General features: G+C 50.0%; 8 protein-coding genes and 1 non-coding gene across 9 annotated transcripts; 5 read left to right on the top strand and 4 right to left on the bottom strand.

The window, feature by feature from the left end:
* Positions 1–325: 325 nt before the first annotated feature.
* LDX57_001801 (uncharacterized protein) lies at positions 326–1,812 on the top strand (the record flags this gene model as incomplete). Its single annotated transcript, XM_046083446.1, has 2 exons — positions 326–1,235; positions 1,373–1,812. The coding sequence occupies exons 1-2, from the start codon at positions 863–865 to the stop codon at positions 1,810–1,812; spliced, it is 813 nt and encodes a 270-aa protein (XP_045939403.1). The 5' UTR covers positions 326–862.
* Positions 1,813–2,823: 1,011 nt separating this feature from the next.
* Positions 2,824–4,800, top strand: rex3 (putative RNA exonuclease Rex3; the record flags this gene model as incomplete). The annotated part of the gene is made up of 1 exon (XM_046083445.1): positions 2,824–4,800. One exon carries the CDS (start codon positions 2,824–2,826, stop codon positions 4,798–4,800), a length of 1,977 nt encoding a protein of 658 aa, XP_045939402.1.
* Positions 4,801–5,319: 519 nt separating this feature from the next.
* RPL22 (60S ribosomal protein eL22) lies at positions 5,320–6,012 on the bottom strand (the record flags this gene model as incomplete). Its single annotated transcript, XM_046083444.1, has 4 exons — positions 5,320–5,446; positions 5,543–5,739; positions 5,812–5,847; positions 5,995–6,012. 4 exons carry the CDS (start codon positions 6,010–6,012, stop codon positions 5,320–5,322), a joined length of 378 nt encoding a protein of 125 aa, XP_045939401.1.
* A 688-nt stretch (positions 6,013–6,700) lies between these two features.
* On the top strand, positions 6,701–7,645 carry DIM1_1 (DIM1 family thioredoxin-like protein; the record flags this gene model as incomplete). The annotated part of the gene is made up of 5 exons (XM_046083443.1): positions 6,701–6,956; positions 7,022–7,055; positions 7,114–7,161; positions 7,246–7,342; positions 7,408–7,645. The coding sequence occupies exons 1-5, from the start codon at positions 6,876–6,878 to the stop codon at positions 7,643–7,645; spliced, it is 498 nt and encodes a 165-aa protein (XP_045939400.1). The 5' UTR covers positions 6,701–6,875.
* A 545-nt stretch (positions 7,646–8,190) lies between these two features.
* tsn1 (translin) lies at positions 8,191–9,525 on the top strand (the record flags this gene model as incomplete). Its single annotated transcript, XM_046083442.1, has 8 exons — positions 8,191–8,256; positions 8,336–8,372; positions 8,464–8,517; positions 8,639–8,772; positions 8,856–8,961; positions 9,043–9,128; positions 9,241–9,390; positions 9,451–9,525. The coding sequence occupies 8 exons, from the start codon at positions 8,191–8,193 to the stop codon at positions 9,523–9,525; spliced, it is 708 nt and encodes a 235-aa protein (XP_045939399.1).
* A 60-nt stretch (positions 9,526–9,585) lies between these two features.
* GPX2 (glutathione peroxidase) lies at positions 9,586–10,845 on the bottom strand. Its single transcript, XM_046083441.1, has 2 exons — positions 10,378–10,845; positions 9,586–10,270 (listed from the first exon to the last, which is right to left on the bottom strand). Exons 1-2 carry the CDS (start codon positions 10,556–10,558, stop codon positions 9,735–9,737), a joined length of 717 nt encoding a protein of 238 aa, XP_045939398.1. The 5' UTR covers positions 10,559–10,845; the 3' UTR covers positions 9,586–9,734.
* Positions 10,846–12,326: 1,481 nt separating this feature from the next.
* Positions 12,327–12,399, top strand: LDX57_001795. Its single transcript has one exon. It is a non-coding gene; the product is annotated as a tRNA-Lys (tRNA).
* A 716-nt stretch (positions 12,400–13,115) lies between these two features.
* LDX57_001794 (CTAG/PCC1 family protein) lies at positions 13,116–13,510 on the bottom strand (the record flags this gene model as incomplete). The annotated part of the gene is made up of 2 exons (XM_046083440.1): positions 13,116–13,422; positions 13,482–13,510. 2 exons carry the CDS (start codon positions 13,508–13,510, stop codon positions 13,116–13,118), a joined length of 336 nt encoding a protein of 111 aa, XP_045939397.1.
* A 518-nt stretch (positions 13,511–14,028) lies between these two features.
* Positions 14,029–14,744, bottom strand: LDX57_001793 (uncharacterized protein; the record flags this gene model as incomplete). Its single annotated transcript, XM_046083439.1, has 5 exons — positions 14,029–14,072; positions 14,126–14,176; positions 14,223–14,294; positions 14,351–14,494; positions 14,561–14,744. 5 exons carry the CDS (start codon positions 14,742–14,744, stop codon positions 14,029–14,031), a joined length of 495 nt encoding a protein of 164 aa, XP_045939396.1.
* Positions 14,745–15,034: the final 290 nt, after the last annotated feature.

Below are 15,034 nucleotides of genomic sequence, written 5' to 3'. Positions count from 1 at the left end.
ATGAAGAAGAAGAAGAAGAAGAAGAAGAAGAAGAAGAAGAAGAAGAAGAAGAGAGGAGTATACTGGTGATCGAAGATAAGTAGAATGGCTCAGAAAGGCTGCGAGCTAGAGGGACATGCCCCTCCTTTTCATGCTGGCCGGTTGGGGGTTCTTAATGATGACTAGGTTGTGGAAATTGAGGCCTCCAAATTAATGTCTCGGGAGGCTACAGTGAGCATCACACCTCTTCGTCCAATTTTGCGCTTGCTTCATATTTTTTTATTCTTTTTTGCCTTTTCTTTCTTTTTTGTTTCCCCCCTATCTTTAATCCTTCTTTAATGTTGGTTTCTATTTTATTATCTATTTTTCGCATTTCAGTTCGACCAATATGATGGCAACAAAGACCGCAGTCTCCATGTCATGGTAACAAAGAAGCGTCCAGACCCCCCCCCTCAGCTCATTCGCGCTAGATATTTCACAAGGTCTTGAAAGAAAAAGAGAATAAAGTCAGCAGTTAACAGGGCTAGAGATAAAAAGGCTAGAGACGCCCCTGCTCACGTTTTACTTCTCAATCTTCCATTTCTCGTTGATCTGAATATCTGCACATCATGGTGTCCACGCGCAAAAACAAAAAGGCTCAGGTGGGGTTGCCTCTCACGATGATCTCTAGTACTTTGGCAAAAGGCTAACGTGCATTTAGAAAAGCCGAACAGATTCTTCGGTGTCGAAAGAGGGGAACAGGGTCGAGAAACCTGTGGTCCAGGACAAAAGAAACGCCCCCGAACATGGACGTAAGCGAGCCATCTCACCCGAGATAGAGAGCATTCGCAGCCAGATCAGTTCAAAATGGATCCTGATCGATGCTGGCGCGGCCACACAATGGATGGAGGACCCCGACGCCATCCAACAGCTGTTTGTGCTCCTGCTTTATGCTGTGGGGAAATGGGTAATACAATATGCGGCATCAGAACCGTCGGATCTGGCCCGCTTGTCGGAGGAGCAGAAATCCACCATCATCAGCCACTTGGACGGATTTTGTGTCCAAGATACCTGGGATGATTTTGTCGAAAGGGCCCCTGCCATGAAGGACGGGCTCGTGGCAGAGGTTCTTCTTACGGCATTGGTATACCAGGACCTGCACGTCAGGATGATAGAGCATCCGTTCTGGTACCTTGACGGAAAGGGTGCCCAGGATCAAGCCGAGGACGATACTTTTGGCGAGCGGCTGGAATACCTTTATGAAAGGTTTCTAGAAAGTAGGCGCAATCCTCATCGAGTTTTCCATGTCCAGTGCTCCTGAATTACGGCTAACGCTGTGTAGCAAACCCAATCATGGCGGAGTGTTGGAGAAGAGAGACCGTTCGGCTCTCTAACTAGGTGGAACCCACTCAAGCTACAAACCTCACATTTGGTCGATACAATCAAGGTCGCCGCGAAGCTGCCGCGGCACGATTGGCTAAGGATCTTCTACTCAGTGGGCCGGTTCTGTCATTGCTGAAGACTCCAGCCAGTGATGAGGTCGAGAAAAAGCGCCGAGAGGAGCTGGTGGCAATCTACACGAGAGCTAGCCATGCTGCACTCTCCAACGACCAATGTTCGGGACAAACAGAATTTTCGCGGCTGGCCGACATTGGTCCAACCTACCATTCGAGCTCCGATGAGCTGTCAGCACATGAGTATCATGGCGTGGGTTCTGGCGACACCAAGCTCGATGGACACCGAATACTATTGGTCTTCCGTCCAGCAATGCGCCACAAATTGAATCAGCAGTCTCCTGAGCCCGTGATTTGGCTGCCCGCAGTTGTCTTGGTAGAAGATGATAGAGTCGACTGAGAAACATTTGATTCAGAATTGCTGTGGTTGGGGATTCTTCCTGGATTTGTTACCTGGTTTATCTTCAATCCTGTTCAACTGCTTGGTGTTTGTTTGGTGCGACTCTGTAGAACTTTGGATGTCTTGGACTTCTCTTCCCGGGGCGATCGCTGGAAATTTGGCCAGCCCCGTATGCTATGAATACTCTAGAAAAATATCTCAGGCGCTAGATTATTGAGACCACTTCATCAGGAGACATGCCTACCGTCTAAGTCCAAAAGCTGCTACGTAGGCACGTCGCCCCTTAAGAGCAAACGTTAGCCCGCGTCGTGCTCCGAAACTTGGTCTGAGAGGGACACCCGCATACTGACAAGCCACGAAGGGCTACCAGAGCGGCTCTCTGCAGTATCTTGGGATCCCAACCTCGAATGACAGTCCGGCTTGCTAGGTGGTCGGAAGACGAATCTGATTCTAGCTTACGCAACTGCAATGGTTGCTGTCGGCGTCGGGCACAGCGCCTGACTTAGGGCTGGCGACGTTGTTGGTCCTGTTGATGCCTGAGGATGGGGGCAGGTGTTTGCACTGTTTGGCCGTCACCCTCCGCTCTCCAGCTGTCTCGGTCTCTCTTCTCTCTCTCCTCTCTCTCTCCTGTCATCGACTCTTTGTGCTGTTCTCGATACTCGGGCAACAGATTACAATCCACCGTGGTGCTTAAAAGGATTAGCATGGCTACACACCTCTTCTCTTGACCTCTTGGCATGGTCCATGCCATTGAGCTAGTGTCTCTGCCTCATTCTCATCCTACGGAAGAGAGCATGTTACAAAGGAACCAGCATTCAACTCAATGGCCACAAACAAAGTCCTACCTCCATCGTCAGTCTGACCATACTTTTTACATGTTGTAGTCAACGCATGTAGTTACAGACCTCGGGGCGGGAGGGAATGATCCATGCAACAATTTACACCATCTTGTCAATACCTTATCTCATCATATATCCCGTCCGTTCATACATACCTCACTTCCCAGCCATTATGTTTCCTCCGCTTGGCTTATTCAGAGACATTCCATGTCCGCAGGGTGAGCAATGCTCTCTGCTGACATGCCTCTTCTCTCACCCACCCCCCAACGCCAATGCGGGCGATCAAAAGAATACGATCGCTCTGGATGTCTACGCCACATACGACGAATCACCTGTCCAGGACACGCCGGCCCCCAAGAAGCCTAGATTGCAAGTAACGACGGAACCCAGTCAAGTCGCTCCGGGATCTCTATCGTCGTCCAGGACCCAGCCAACGGCTCAGGGAACTTCATTTGCGAACGCAGCGCGCAAACCATCTCAACCGGCAGGCCAAAAGCCCAGTCAGCTTCAATCTGTCGCTCGGCAGGTCTCGCCGCCGCCACCACCACCATCAAAGTCCAAATCAACATCAACCCCGCGGGATGTGCCTTCCGCTGAGAAGCCGAAGGTAGCTTTCCCACCGAGGCACGCTCCTCGCGAAAGCCTCAACCCTCGCATGCTCACAAAATCTCCTGCGTCGCATGGAGTTCGCTTAGCAATCCTGAAGAAGCTTCACGCCGCCATGTCTTCCCTGAATAGCAAGATGGCTAGGCAGAAAGAGGGCCCAGAGGATTATCTAATGCTGACTCCAAACGAGCTGATCACGATGGCATTGGACGAGGAGGAAAATGTGGCGAAGGACAACGCAAGTATATACTCAAATGTTATCAAACTTCGGATCGTGAAGCTGTCGAAGATGAGCCAAGATGACTGGATTAAGGAGGTCAAGTCTCATCTGAATCAGCGATACTACAAGATCCCGTCCAACACATCAGAGCCAAAGAAACCCAAGACCCTCACTACAGGATTGCGCATCCCGGAAGAAATTGCACTTGCTAAAAAACTTGTCAAGCCTCTGGAAGGTCTTGAGGAATTTGGCTACGTGACTAAAGCACCCACGACCGAGGAAGTTGAGAACGCCAGAAAGGGTGTCGTCGAGTCGAAAGGGTGGGAGAAATGTGACCGTTGTAGCGGGCGCTTTCAGGTGTTTCCCGGTCGCCGTGAGGATGGCTCATTAACGACGGGTGGAAATTGCACCTATCACTCTGGAAAACCCGTTTACCCACCGAAACGACCGACTGATCATATTACTGGGCCTCGAGAGGCCTACTTTTCCTGCTGCAACGAAACCATAGGGACATCTTCCGGCTGCACTAAAGGCCAAACGCATGTCTACAAGGTGACGGAAAGCAAAAGGCTTGCGTCAATCCTTCAATTTGAAACCACGCCCGTTCAGCCCGAAAAAGGGCCCCAACCGCCCGTGTCTTTTGATTGCGAGATGGGTTATACCACGTTGGGACTGGAACTGATCCGGATGACCGCTGTCAGCTGGCCTGAAGGCGAGCAGCTCCTCGACGTCCTCGTCCGGCCAATGGGCGAGGTGCTGGACCTGAATTCGCGCTTCTCCGGTGTCTTTCCAGAGCATTACACCCAAGCGATCCCATACGGCACGTTGCCTCCCAAAACGGACTCTGCCACAAAAGAAGGGGGGGACATCGAACCGGCGCCCCTGCAGGTGGTGGAGTCCCCGGCAGCAGCACGAGCCTTGTTGTTCCAGTTTCTCCAGCCCGATACCCCACTCATCGGGCATGCCATCGATAACGATCTGAATGCATGTCGCATCATCCACCCGACAGTCATCGACACTGTCCTCCTCTACCCACATCCGCGGGGCTTGCCTATTCGCATGAGTCTCAAGGTACTATGCAAGAAACATCTCGATCGGGATATCCAGACGGGAGGAGATCAAGGCCATGATTCCAAGGAGGATGCGGTTGCCACGGGCGATCTCGTTCGGGTCAAAGCCGCAGGCACCTGGACACTACTCAAGTCCAAAGGGTGGGTCTTCAAAGGTGATCGCCTTGTTCCTCCACCGGGTACGCCAGAAGATGCTGCAGAAGATCTGAAACTCGGCCGAGGAGCCGGGCAGAAAAGAACCAGTTCAGGTTAGAATATTCCGAAGCTACATGGTGCCTTCCTTCTCGGCTTCTATTCAATGTATGGGACATTCAGGGGCCATGGAACAATTACCTAGGTGGTGTGAATTGCTTACGCGCGAAACGATATCAGAGTAATAAAGGCTCAATTCATGATCTACCATTCGTAACGTCATGGAGTAGAACTAACGACACCAGCCAACCACCGCAACAAGCAGACATGCTAGGAGCGAAAGACCACTACCTTTTCAGGCTGAGACAATCCCCCGCAGAACCCAGCACCTTGCTCCGTCACAAGAGCAACCAGCCATGCCATACGACCGAGCACATTCATCCTCTGAACAGCCATGAACCAGGTCCACGGTACCAACTCCCAAACTCATTGAAGAAAACTTGGTCCCGTCTTGTGTTGAACACAATCAAGAACAACCCCCCAAGCGGTGCGTTTCGCGCACCGAAAACCCAGTCCAAAGCCAGAAAAACTTTTTCGCTTTTTTTTATTGGCTGTTCATGATTCCGTGGTCAGAAGGAATTTACTCCTCCTCCTCGTCGCCCTCCTCGTTGACGACGTTGTAGAAGCGGAGCTCGTAGACACCCTTGGAGGTGGAGACGACACGGAGCCAGTCACGGAGCTGCTGCTTCTTGAGGTACTTCTTGGTCCTGTAGGGAGAGGGGGATTCGCGTTAGCAAAACCGCGTGCAAGGTACTCCACAGAGAAATGACAGGCGCGAAGCCGGGGCGAAGAAGAAGACGTACAAGTACTTGAGGTAGCGACCAGAGAAGGGGATGTGGGCAACGACTTCGATCTTGCCCTCGCCGGACTGGGAGATGACGATCTTGTCACCGAGGTTGCCGACGCGGCCCTCAACCTTGATGCGGTCGTGGAGGAACTTCTCGAAAGCGGAGAGGTCGAAGATCTTGTCGTTCACGGGCTGAGAAGCGTTGATGACATACTGCAGGCGAAGAGGTTAGTATTGAACACCTCGAGTTGGGAAAGCTGGAGTAAATGCGACCCATGTACGTACCTTCTTGGTGACCTTCTGGGCCTTGCGACCACGAGCCTATTCACCGGGGAAAGATATCGATTAGCCTACTGTTCCATAGTAAGGTCGAAACCCCCGAGAGGTTGTCAGAACCGATGAATTATACTGGATCGAACAAGCCTCTCAAGGGGGAACAGCAAAGCAGTTTGTGGATTGGAAACATACAGAAACAGCGGGAGCCATTGTGACTGGAATGGGAGATTTGAAGGGGGGGTTGAGGGGATAGGGAGTTGTCGCAAAGAAGTGAGTATCCTGCGCTTGGAGAAAAAACTGAAGCGAAAAGGCTGCCGAGTGGGATTAGCGATAACGCATGGAGCCCGGATCGGCTTAGTCAGTGGAGCGACTCTCCTCTTCCCGTGCGAGTCGCTAGACCCGTTCCGGTAGGCCATTAGGGTTGCACCCCGTCCGCCAATCGCAGTGGGGCTAACACGCTGAGTCACCCCTCGCTTGCAGCCCGCATCATGGACGCTAGTGACTAGCGTCCGCACGGGCCACCCACGCGCTGGCTTAAATACTGCGCGCCGCCCCCCTCCATTTACTCTTTTTTTCTTTTCTTCTCCAGCTCTCTTTGCCTTTTGGCTTAGATCAAGTGTAGTATCTGTTCTTTTCAGTTTAATCTCTGAAAGTGTTCTAAGGAACACAACATTGATTAATCTCATTTTTGGATCTCGTGGCCGGACCTCTGTGCTTGCGCATGTCTGGCCACACAGTGTCATCGGGCTTACACTATCCCCGATCGACGCGAACCTCTTTTTTCATCAATTTGGCTGGTATATCCAGCTGCTTGGAGAAGAAAGATTGTAGAGTAGCTAGATGATTACACGTACTCGATCACATCTGAAATGAATTTTACCTGTCTATCCCGTGTCCTACTTGTAAATCGCAAACCCTATTTTTGTTGAAGTTGCAGTTCTATTCTCGTACCGTCTGGTTGTGCTGTAGAAGTCATTTTCACGTGATATCAAAGAAGCTCATCTGGACAGGACCAGCCGCATCCAACCTGATCACTACAACCTTCTATACTTGATCTACCGCAAGCCGTCGCCATGGGTTCCGTCGTCCTGCCCCATCTGCACACTGCATGGCACGTTGACCAGGCCATCCTCAGCGAGGAAGATCGTCTTGTGGTACGTCTCGTTCATCCTATCTGCTCACGAGCCAGCGAGATCGCTAATACGGAATACTCCCATAGGTCATCCGATTCGGTCGTGACCATGACGTCGACTGTGAGATCTTTCCCAATCCCGGAAAACGTCGGTCTTGAAATCTAACGATGCGATGCAGGTATGCGCCAGGATGAAGTGCTCTTCAAAATCGCCGAGCGAGTCAAGAGTAAGTCTTGCGCTTCTTTGCGTCCCTGCCCTGCCTGTTCGGCGTAGGAGACCTCACAACCCACATCGACTAACTACCGCGCAGACTTCGCCGTGATTTACCTCTGCGACATCGACGAGGTGCCTGAATTCAACACCATGTACGAACTGTTCGATCCGATGACCATCATGTTCTTCTACCGGTGAGTTGCGTCTCCGCTGCTCTGTCTGCGTTCACCGCTGCAGTCCACTCTAACAACTGACATAGAAACAAACATATGATGTGTGATTTCGGAACCGGAAACAACAATAAATTGAACTGGGTGCTCGAAGACAAGCAGGAGCTGATCGATATCATCGAGACGATCTACAAGGGTGCCAAGAAGGGACGTGGTCTGGTGGTTAGTCCGAAGGGTGAGTATTCGATCTCCTTTTTCCACTTGTTATTGGGGAGATATCCGGACGCTAATCGAGGTGTAGATTATTCGACGAGGTATCGCTACTAGGATGGTAACTGTCTGCGGGTGCGATGGTGATTTGATGTCTACATGAATTATGAGGCTGGAACGATCGAGGACTTGCCGGGGCTTGGGGTCATCTCTTTGCTCTATTTGGGACCCTTGATTGTTTCAGAAAACGACGATGATAGAAATAAACAATAAAGGGAAATTGCTTATCAACTTCGTCTCAATAACTTCGTTAATCCTAATGTACTGGTATTCACCATATATGTGATGTCTCTTACACAACCATCCTAATCACATTAGAGAAAAAATAACAATAAACCAAGAAAATAAGTCAAGAATTCTGCAAATCAATCTCATTCACTCAAACTTTCCCTATTTGCGATGGTGGCAGCAAACACCTGTACAAAACGCGATGCCCAAGGCAGAACATCTCAGGCCCCGCAATTTTCTTCACTTTTCCTCTTCCCTTCCTTGACGTAACTTCACCAATTATCCCCCCGTAACTCCCTCGCGACTCACCGCATCCAGTCCCTACGAAAGTCGACTCATTCCAAGTCAAAAAAAGCGCAATACAAGGGATAAAGATGATCGACCACGCCATTTTCGAAGACCTCCAGACTAAGATCGACGAGGAGGCTGCAGTCCGCGATGTAAGTCGGCGGGAGTTCCGCGCCAAGAAAACACAAACCGAGCTGTCGTTGACGCGGGATGCTCTTCATCTTCATCTAGGAGCTTCATGAGATCGTTCAGACGCTAGCGAGGAAGGGTATGTCTCTATCTTCAATGCTTTTGTGTTTTTTTCAGTGGTTTTCTACGGGTTGGTTGAGCTGTCAAGATGCTGACTATCGATCAAATAGGCCGATCTACGCAGGCGATCCTGTCTAGAGCGCATTCGACGCCTGCCGGGCAGTGTGAGATTTCCTTTACTTTCATTTCTGTTTTCTGTTCCACTAGGGGTCCTGCAGTTTTGCTGCATTCCATTTCGTTGGTTGCATGTCCGCGAAAACTTAATTAACCTACTTGATCGATCAGTGAAACCCGTCCTTGACGACGCAACCAAGGAGATCCTCGCTCAGCGTGAGGAAGTCACCCGGCTGAAGGGCGTCGCTGACAAGCATCCCTTTTACAAGTACAATGGCTTGTGGACTCGCGAGCTTCAGAACCTGGTTAGTTCGGCTTTCTCCGATCTCCCTTCATCTATCCACTTTGAACGAGAAGAGCGACGAACGACGCTAATAACTACCGTCAGGTCTCATCGATCGAGCTCTGCGCCTGGCTCGGTGGGTTCGAGGAGTACAAAAGCTCCAGCTCGGCTTCGTTCTTGACCATTGAGGAGGTTGGCAAGTTCTTGGACGGTATGTTGGATAACTACTTCGTATCTGGTGCATTCTGCTTCGTGGTTGGCGGCTAATTATTTCCGGTTTTCTTTCATAAAGTCCCCGTGAACTTGAAGGAGCAGGATGCGTTCCATCTGACGATCGAGGAGTATCTGCTTGCGTTGATTTCGATGGTTGAGGAGCTGGTTCGTTTTTTCTTTTCTTCGTTTCCCTGCTTCCTTTAGCTTCTTTTCCTCTGTCTCGGTCTCGTTCTCTATCCGATTGGTTCAGCGCTTCTAACCAGAGCTATCACTTCAGTCTCGCCTGGCCGTCAACTCCGTCACTCTGGGAGATTATACTCGTCCGTTGCAGATCGGCAACTTCATCAAGGACCTGTTCGCTGGGTTCCAGCTGCTGAATCTGAAGAACGATATTCTACGCAAGAGGAGCGATGGGATCAAATATAGCGTAAGTCCTCTGAGGGTGGTTTGTCAACGAATATAACAGGGTGATTGACGTTTTCTGCAGGTCAAAAAGGTGGAAGATGTGGTTTACGATCTCTCGTTGCGCAATTTGATTCCCAAGGGTGGTGCTGCGGCTTGATTGGGGACTGATTGGATCTACGTTTGTCTTTACGAGTAGAGTCATGAGAGAAAAAAAGACATTAATGTTCTCGGTGAGCATGTAGCGTATCACCGCATAATGGAAGATCTCTCGCCCTTAAGTCACATATTATACACAATTGCAGACAAACAGAAAGACTCGCAACTTGAACAAAAAAAACACGTATCCCGCACCCCAGACAAATAAACCTAGGACAACTTCGCCTGCTCAGCAGCTTCACCACCCGCGCCCGCACTCGCCGACGCCAAAGTGCCCTCCTTCTTCGCCTTCTCGATCTCCTTCACAATCGTATCCTCCAACGACTCGGGCTTGGTGAGACTCGCCCACCGCCCCACCACCTTCCCGTCGGCCGAGATAAGAAACTTCTCGAAGTTCCACTTGACGCGCTTCAGCCCCAGCACGCCGGGCTGCTGCTCCTTCATCCAAGTCCACACAGGCGCCGCCTGCTCCCCGTTCACGTCCAACTTGCCCAGCACGGGGAACGTGACGCCGTAGTTGAGCTGGCAGAAGGACTGGATTTCGTCGTTGGAGCCAGGGTCTTGGCTGCCGAACTGGTTGCAGGGGAAGCCGATGATGAGGAAGTCGTCGGGGTATTTGCCCTTGAGGTTCTGGTAGAGGGTCTCGAGGCCTTGGAATTGGGGCGTGAAGCCGCATTTGGAGGCTGTGTTGACGACAAGGACGACTTTGCCTTTGAGGCTGGTGAGGGGGTAGGGGTTTCCCTTTTCTGTTTTGATGTGGTTCACAGGTTAGAGGGTGTTCTGTTCGCCTTGTCTTTCTGTTGGGGGGATGGGAAAGGAAGAGGAAATAAAGGGAGAAGGAGAGACGACGTACTATCCACCGGCTCGAAATCGTAAAAGCTAGTTGCGGAAGACATGGTTTGCGTGGTATGGATGGATCTCACGAAGATGGGCGAGGTAAAAGTAGCAGCACGGAAAACAGAATTCTTCTGCGAGATGGTAGGGAAGAAAGACGAAGCAAGTCTGCGGGAGGTGATCGAAGGCAATATAAGCATACTACTCAGACTGGTGAGCGGACCGAGGCAGGATTAATGAACAGAGGCGAAGGAATGAATGGCGGGACGGGATTGCAAAGGCGGCCGGCGATGTCATCATCAGGTGCGGGGAGATTGCCTGATTCGGCAGGCCAGCAGGTCCGCCCGTTCTGGTTTTATGCAGCGTTTGTCAGCAGTGCATGGGCATAGTCATCTTTCTATATGAATTATGAGCGTTCCCCAGCAGAATTCCAAATACTTGGTGTCGTCTCCACTTGTGCTTGGTAATACGACGAGCCTGGAGGCCCTGGACGGGGCGTAGAAGATTATTATCTGCAGGGCCATTCCAACAAGAACCATGATAATAACAATGGAGACCAACGGTCGGGCTGGTTGCTTATGCAGCAGCGCTTGTCTAGATCGCTCGTTGACTGGTTCCAGTTGCAGCCAAGCCGGGTCCTTCGATATTCTCCGTGCAGTCTCCGATGTGGCTCAGTCTCCGAACTGACGATTCTGGATCCAGGTCAATCTGGTAAATCAGTCGTCGTCAATGTTTGACATAGACAATTTGGAATTCCCGGGACCCGAAATGTAGCCCTTCCGGTGAGGTTGGCCATCGGAGCTTCGGGTTGAGAGCACAACTTAGTGGAGAGAAGATGTATTCCATGGTCCTCTGCAAAATAACAGTCTCATGCGACTCGAGACGATTAGAAAGCGGCTCTTGAACGAGATTACTGGGTCGGATCAGTAGTGTCCTCTGAACTATGCTTGGTTTTCCTGTTCCACGGCGACATGAAATCTAGATCGGACATATGACCATTCTACTGTGCTAGATGTTTGTATGGACGATATATTGGAGTAGTTGTCCCATCCGTAGGGACGGCTCTCTATCCTAGTCTCCTAATTAACTACACTGCAGAATATTTCCGTTTCTTGCCGCTATCAGTTTTTCGTCGACCCCGTCCTTTCCCCAGGCGACCTCAATGGGTGTTGAGTAGAAATTCTGAGCCTCTCTGTACCGTTGGTATCCAGTGATCTATGTATAGAGATTCTCGAGAGGAGAGACCTAGGCCTACTGAGTACAACTATATGGGGTTTCTATTTTCTCAATGTGAATTTCGGGCTCATACAGGGTAGATCCTATAATGATCCTTGATGTTTATATAACCAAGGCTTATAAGGGATGGTCCCTGGCTTGAATCATCAATTTAACTATATACTTTCCCACTTACGGTATACAAAGAGGAAAGGGGGGTTGTAGCGTGCTGACAGTAGTTCTTCTCTCTGGTTTGTTGTCCTAAGGAATATCAGGGGATCTGAAGTATTGCGATTGTAGACGCCATGTTTCGGAATCACTGGACTAGATATGTTTCGGGATTATGGGGGGGGATATTTTTGGGTTTGCTGTTGGCTTTAGGGAGAGAACATGACAATATCCGCAACATTTATCTCTGTATTGATTGTGGTTATCCAACTTTTGCTCGCGTGGGCCTGGTACATACTGAGCGATGATATAAAGCATGTATATATAGTACCGGGGAACATAACAGTTTGTCTCTTTTTGATAACAATTTGTTGGGCTACCCTCCTGACCCAAGGCTTTGGAGCCGTTATAATAACTGCGCAAGGCGTAGCACCGCTTTTACCACGTTGGCTCTCGAGGCCATACCTACTTGCCTTGTCTAACTACTACTGGTGCAGGTTACGAAGACCAATGAACAGGATAGAAAATTAGGATCTTTAGATTAGTTTAATATTACACTATTTTAAAGCGCTATTCAACAAGCCAGCCTGGCTAGCTCAATCGGTAGAGCGTGTGACTCTTAATCACAAGGCTGCGGGTTCGAGCCCCGCGTTGGGCTTTCTTTTTTGCTTTTCCCTTTCCCGCTCATTGCAACAAACATCGTAGTAGTAACTAATTAGTTTTTTTTTGCATCTTTCCTTTTTTCCTTACTTATTCCTGGTTCTTCTCTCTTCTCCCAATGGACAATATTATTTACCTAGCTTCTAAATGCGTTCTCTTGTCTCTAGTTTATTTCCGCGTACGCAGGCATCAACGGACTCGAATAATTTCACTACACATTCCTATTATGAATCAATAATCATGTATTATCTTCCGAGTCTATATCTTCTTTAAATGGACTTCTCAACTGTGGGGCCAAATAGCCCTCTTCACTCCAGCACATAGGCCGAGTCGACCAGACCCGACCAACCCAGCAAGCAGCAGAACTTGATCTCAATGCCGTGTGCGCAGATTCCCCTCTCCTCCCCAGACGCAGCCTCTCCTGTCTCCCGATCATCGGCTTCACTCTCGAGTACCCGTTCATGCGAGCTCAGAAAACCGATCAATCAATGTCCCGTAAAGCAACCAAGCAACCAACCCCTTGTGTTGTGGTGCAATGCGCCCGAGCCACACTGTGTCTGCTGATACCCTCTTGGACAAGAAGTAGCACCCCAAATCGGTAGGCAGGTATCGTACCTCCCTTCTGCCACGGGGGATATCTGTATCCCGTATAATTTCCTCTATTGATTTCCCTGTTCAACCGTTCGAAGATTGTTGCCGACAAGGCCTCACCCCTCATTTCTTTTCCTCGTCCTCCTCAGCTTCCAGAACATCCACATCCAACTCCTCCATCACACCCAATATGACGCCCAGGCTCTCCATGAACCCGTTCACCGCCACCCGCAGCATCCGATTTGTAGTCGCGCGATACGTCGTCTCCAGGACCGCGGGGGCCTCGGGATCCAGTTCGGATTCAGACTTCGGCGAAGGAGAAGTGATGGCCAGGTCGCGGCGCACGAAGGGCGAGAGCTCAGTGTCGACTTCGAGGGTGCGTAGAGCCGACGAGGCAAGGCGTGTCGTTGGGAGGGGGAGGGAGATTGTTCTGGTGGAGGTGGGTTAGGTTGGGTTTTGGGTATGTGTGGTGTGGGGGTGGGAACTTACAGGCTGTAGGGGAATTCGGTGTCTGACATTTTCGGTTTTCTTTTAAGAAAGAAACAAGGAGATCGTGATGCAGAGGGAGAGGGTGAGGAATGAGTGGTGGTAGTTGAGGGGTTTGTTTCTTGGGGTTGATTGAACTTTTGTTCTGCGCATCGCGGGGAATTCTTTGGTGGGGGTGTTGGTGATGAGTCAGCTTTTTGTATGAAGTGGTGGTGATGATTGATGAATTTGTTCGTGTTAGATTCTTGGTATCTCTACTTTCTTGGTTAATGATACTAGATACGAGTTATCGAACATAAACATTGGATTTAAAAAACCATTGGTGTTCATGTTGTAGGACAAACTAGTGTTTTGTATCTTGTCGGCCGGCCTCTAGTAACTACGGAGTACAGTGAATAGAGACAGTATAATGAAGACATCCAATGAGATTGTTTGAGTGATAAGCACCTATTACAAGGATCAAAGATTCCCAGAACCCGAACGACCCCTCAACAGCATGCGGAAGGACATATTGACCTTGAAAGAAGACTCAGGTGTGACCTTCAGCCATTTACAGCAAGATTCCCAGGAGAGAACCGACAGCGGGGATGTTGTCTATGAAATCTCATTAGTTCTGTACGTCCTCAATATATCCAAGGATGACTTACTCGATTGGACCAGGCCAAGGACATTCTGAAGTCCAGCAGCATCAAGATCACCTGCAAAAGTTAGTATAAGAATACTAAGACAACGCTGTCTACCTACCGCCCTTGATTTTCTGCAAGAGTCCCTTAGAGAGGGTCTCGAGTTGGTCGGTCTGGCGCTTGACGCCGGCGGCTATCAATCTTGGTTAGTAATATTACACTTCCTATCAAGATGTGATCGAAACGTACAGTCGGCAGCACCCTTCACGGTTTCGGCTGTCTCGCCGGCTTTGTTGGTCACAGGCTCTACAGCAGTCTCAACGGTGTCCTCGAGATCGCGCTGGTTGTGGGAGCTAGAACACTGGCTCAGCTGGACTTTGACATGTTGAAGCTCTGACAGGTTAGGTATATTAGCTTTTTGCAAATGGAATGGGGTTTATGCATGGATAATAGGCTCACCACTCTTGATTTCGACCAAGTTCTCGGTAGGAGCGCCACCGAGGAGATTGCCTAGGACAGACTCGAGGCTGCCCAGGGCGCCGTCGAGTCTGGTGGTGATGCCCTTGACAGGGTCAGTGGGGATGGCGGCAGCAGATGCAGTACCGGCAATGGCGAGGGAGGCAACAATTCCAGTGAGCTTCATTGTGTTGTGGTTATCTAGGTATATAAGATAAAGATTGACAAGTGGTTGGATAGAAAAGAATGAATGTATGGGTGTTTGATGTAGAAAAAGAATGACTGAAAAGAGTGGAATTGACTGATGAGAGAAAACAGAAACTCGACCAAAGCCAGGATGAATTGCTGTTAAATACAGGGCACAAGGCACCCAATGCCGACTTTAGTGAAAGGCGATCCCATAGATGTAGATCAGGGGCAATGGAAGGAGGGATCCTGGGGACAACCACTGCCTGTTCTCACGTCTCCGGCCGCCGA

The sequence above is a fragment of the Aspergillus melleus genome (genome assembly GCF_016097325.1).
Source record: "Aspergillus melleus strain CBS 546.65 chromosome Unknown contig1, whole genome shotgun sequence".
Lineage (NCBI taxonomy): Eukaryota > Fungi > Ascomycota > Eurotiomycetes > Eurotiales > Aspergillaceae > Aspergillus > Aspergillus melleus.
The sequence above is the reverse complement of the archived record's forward strand: the minus strand, read 5'-3'. Positions and strand labels throughout refer to the sequence as shown.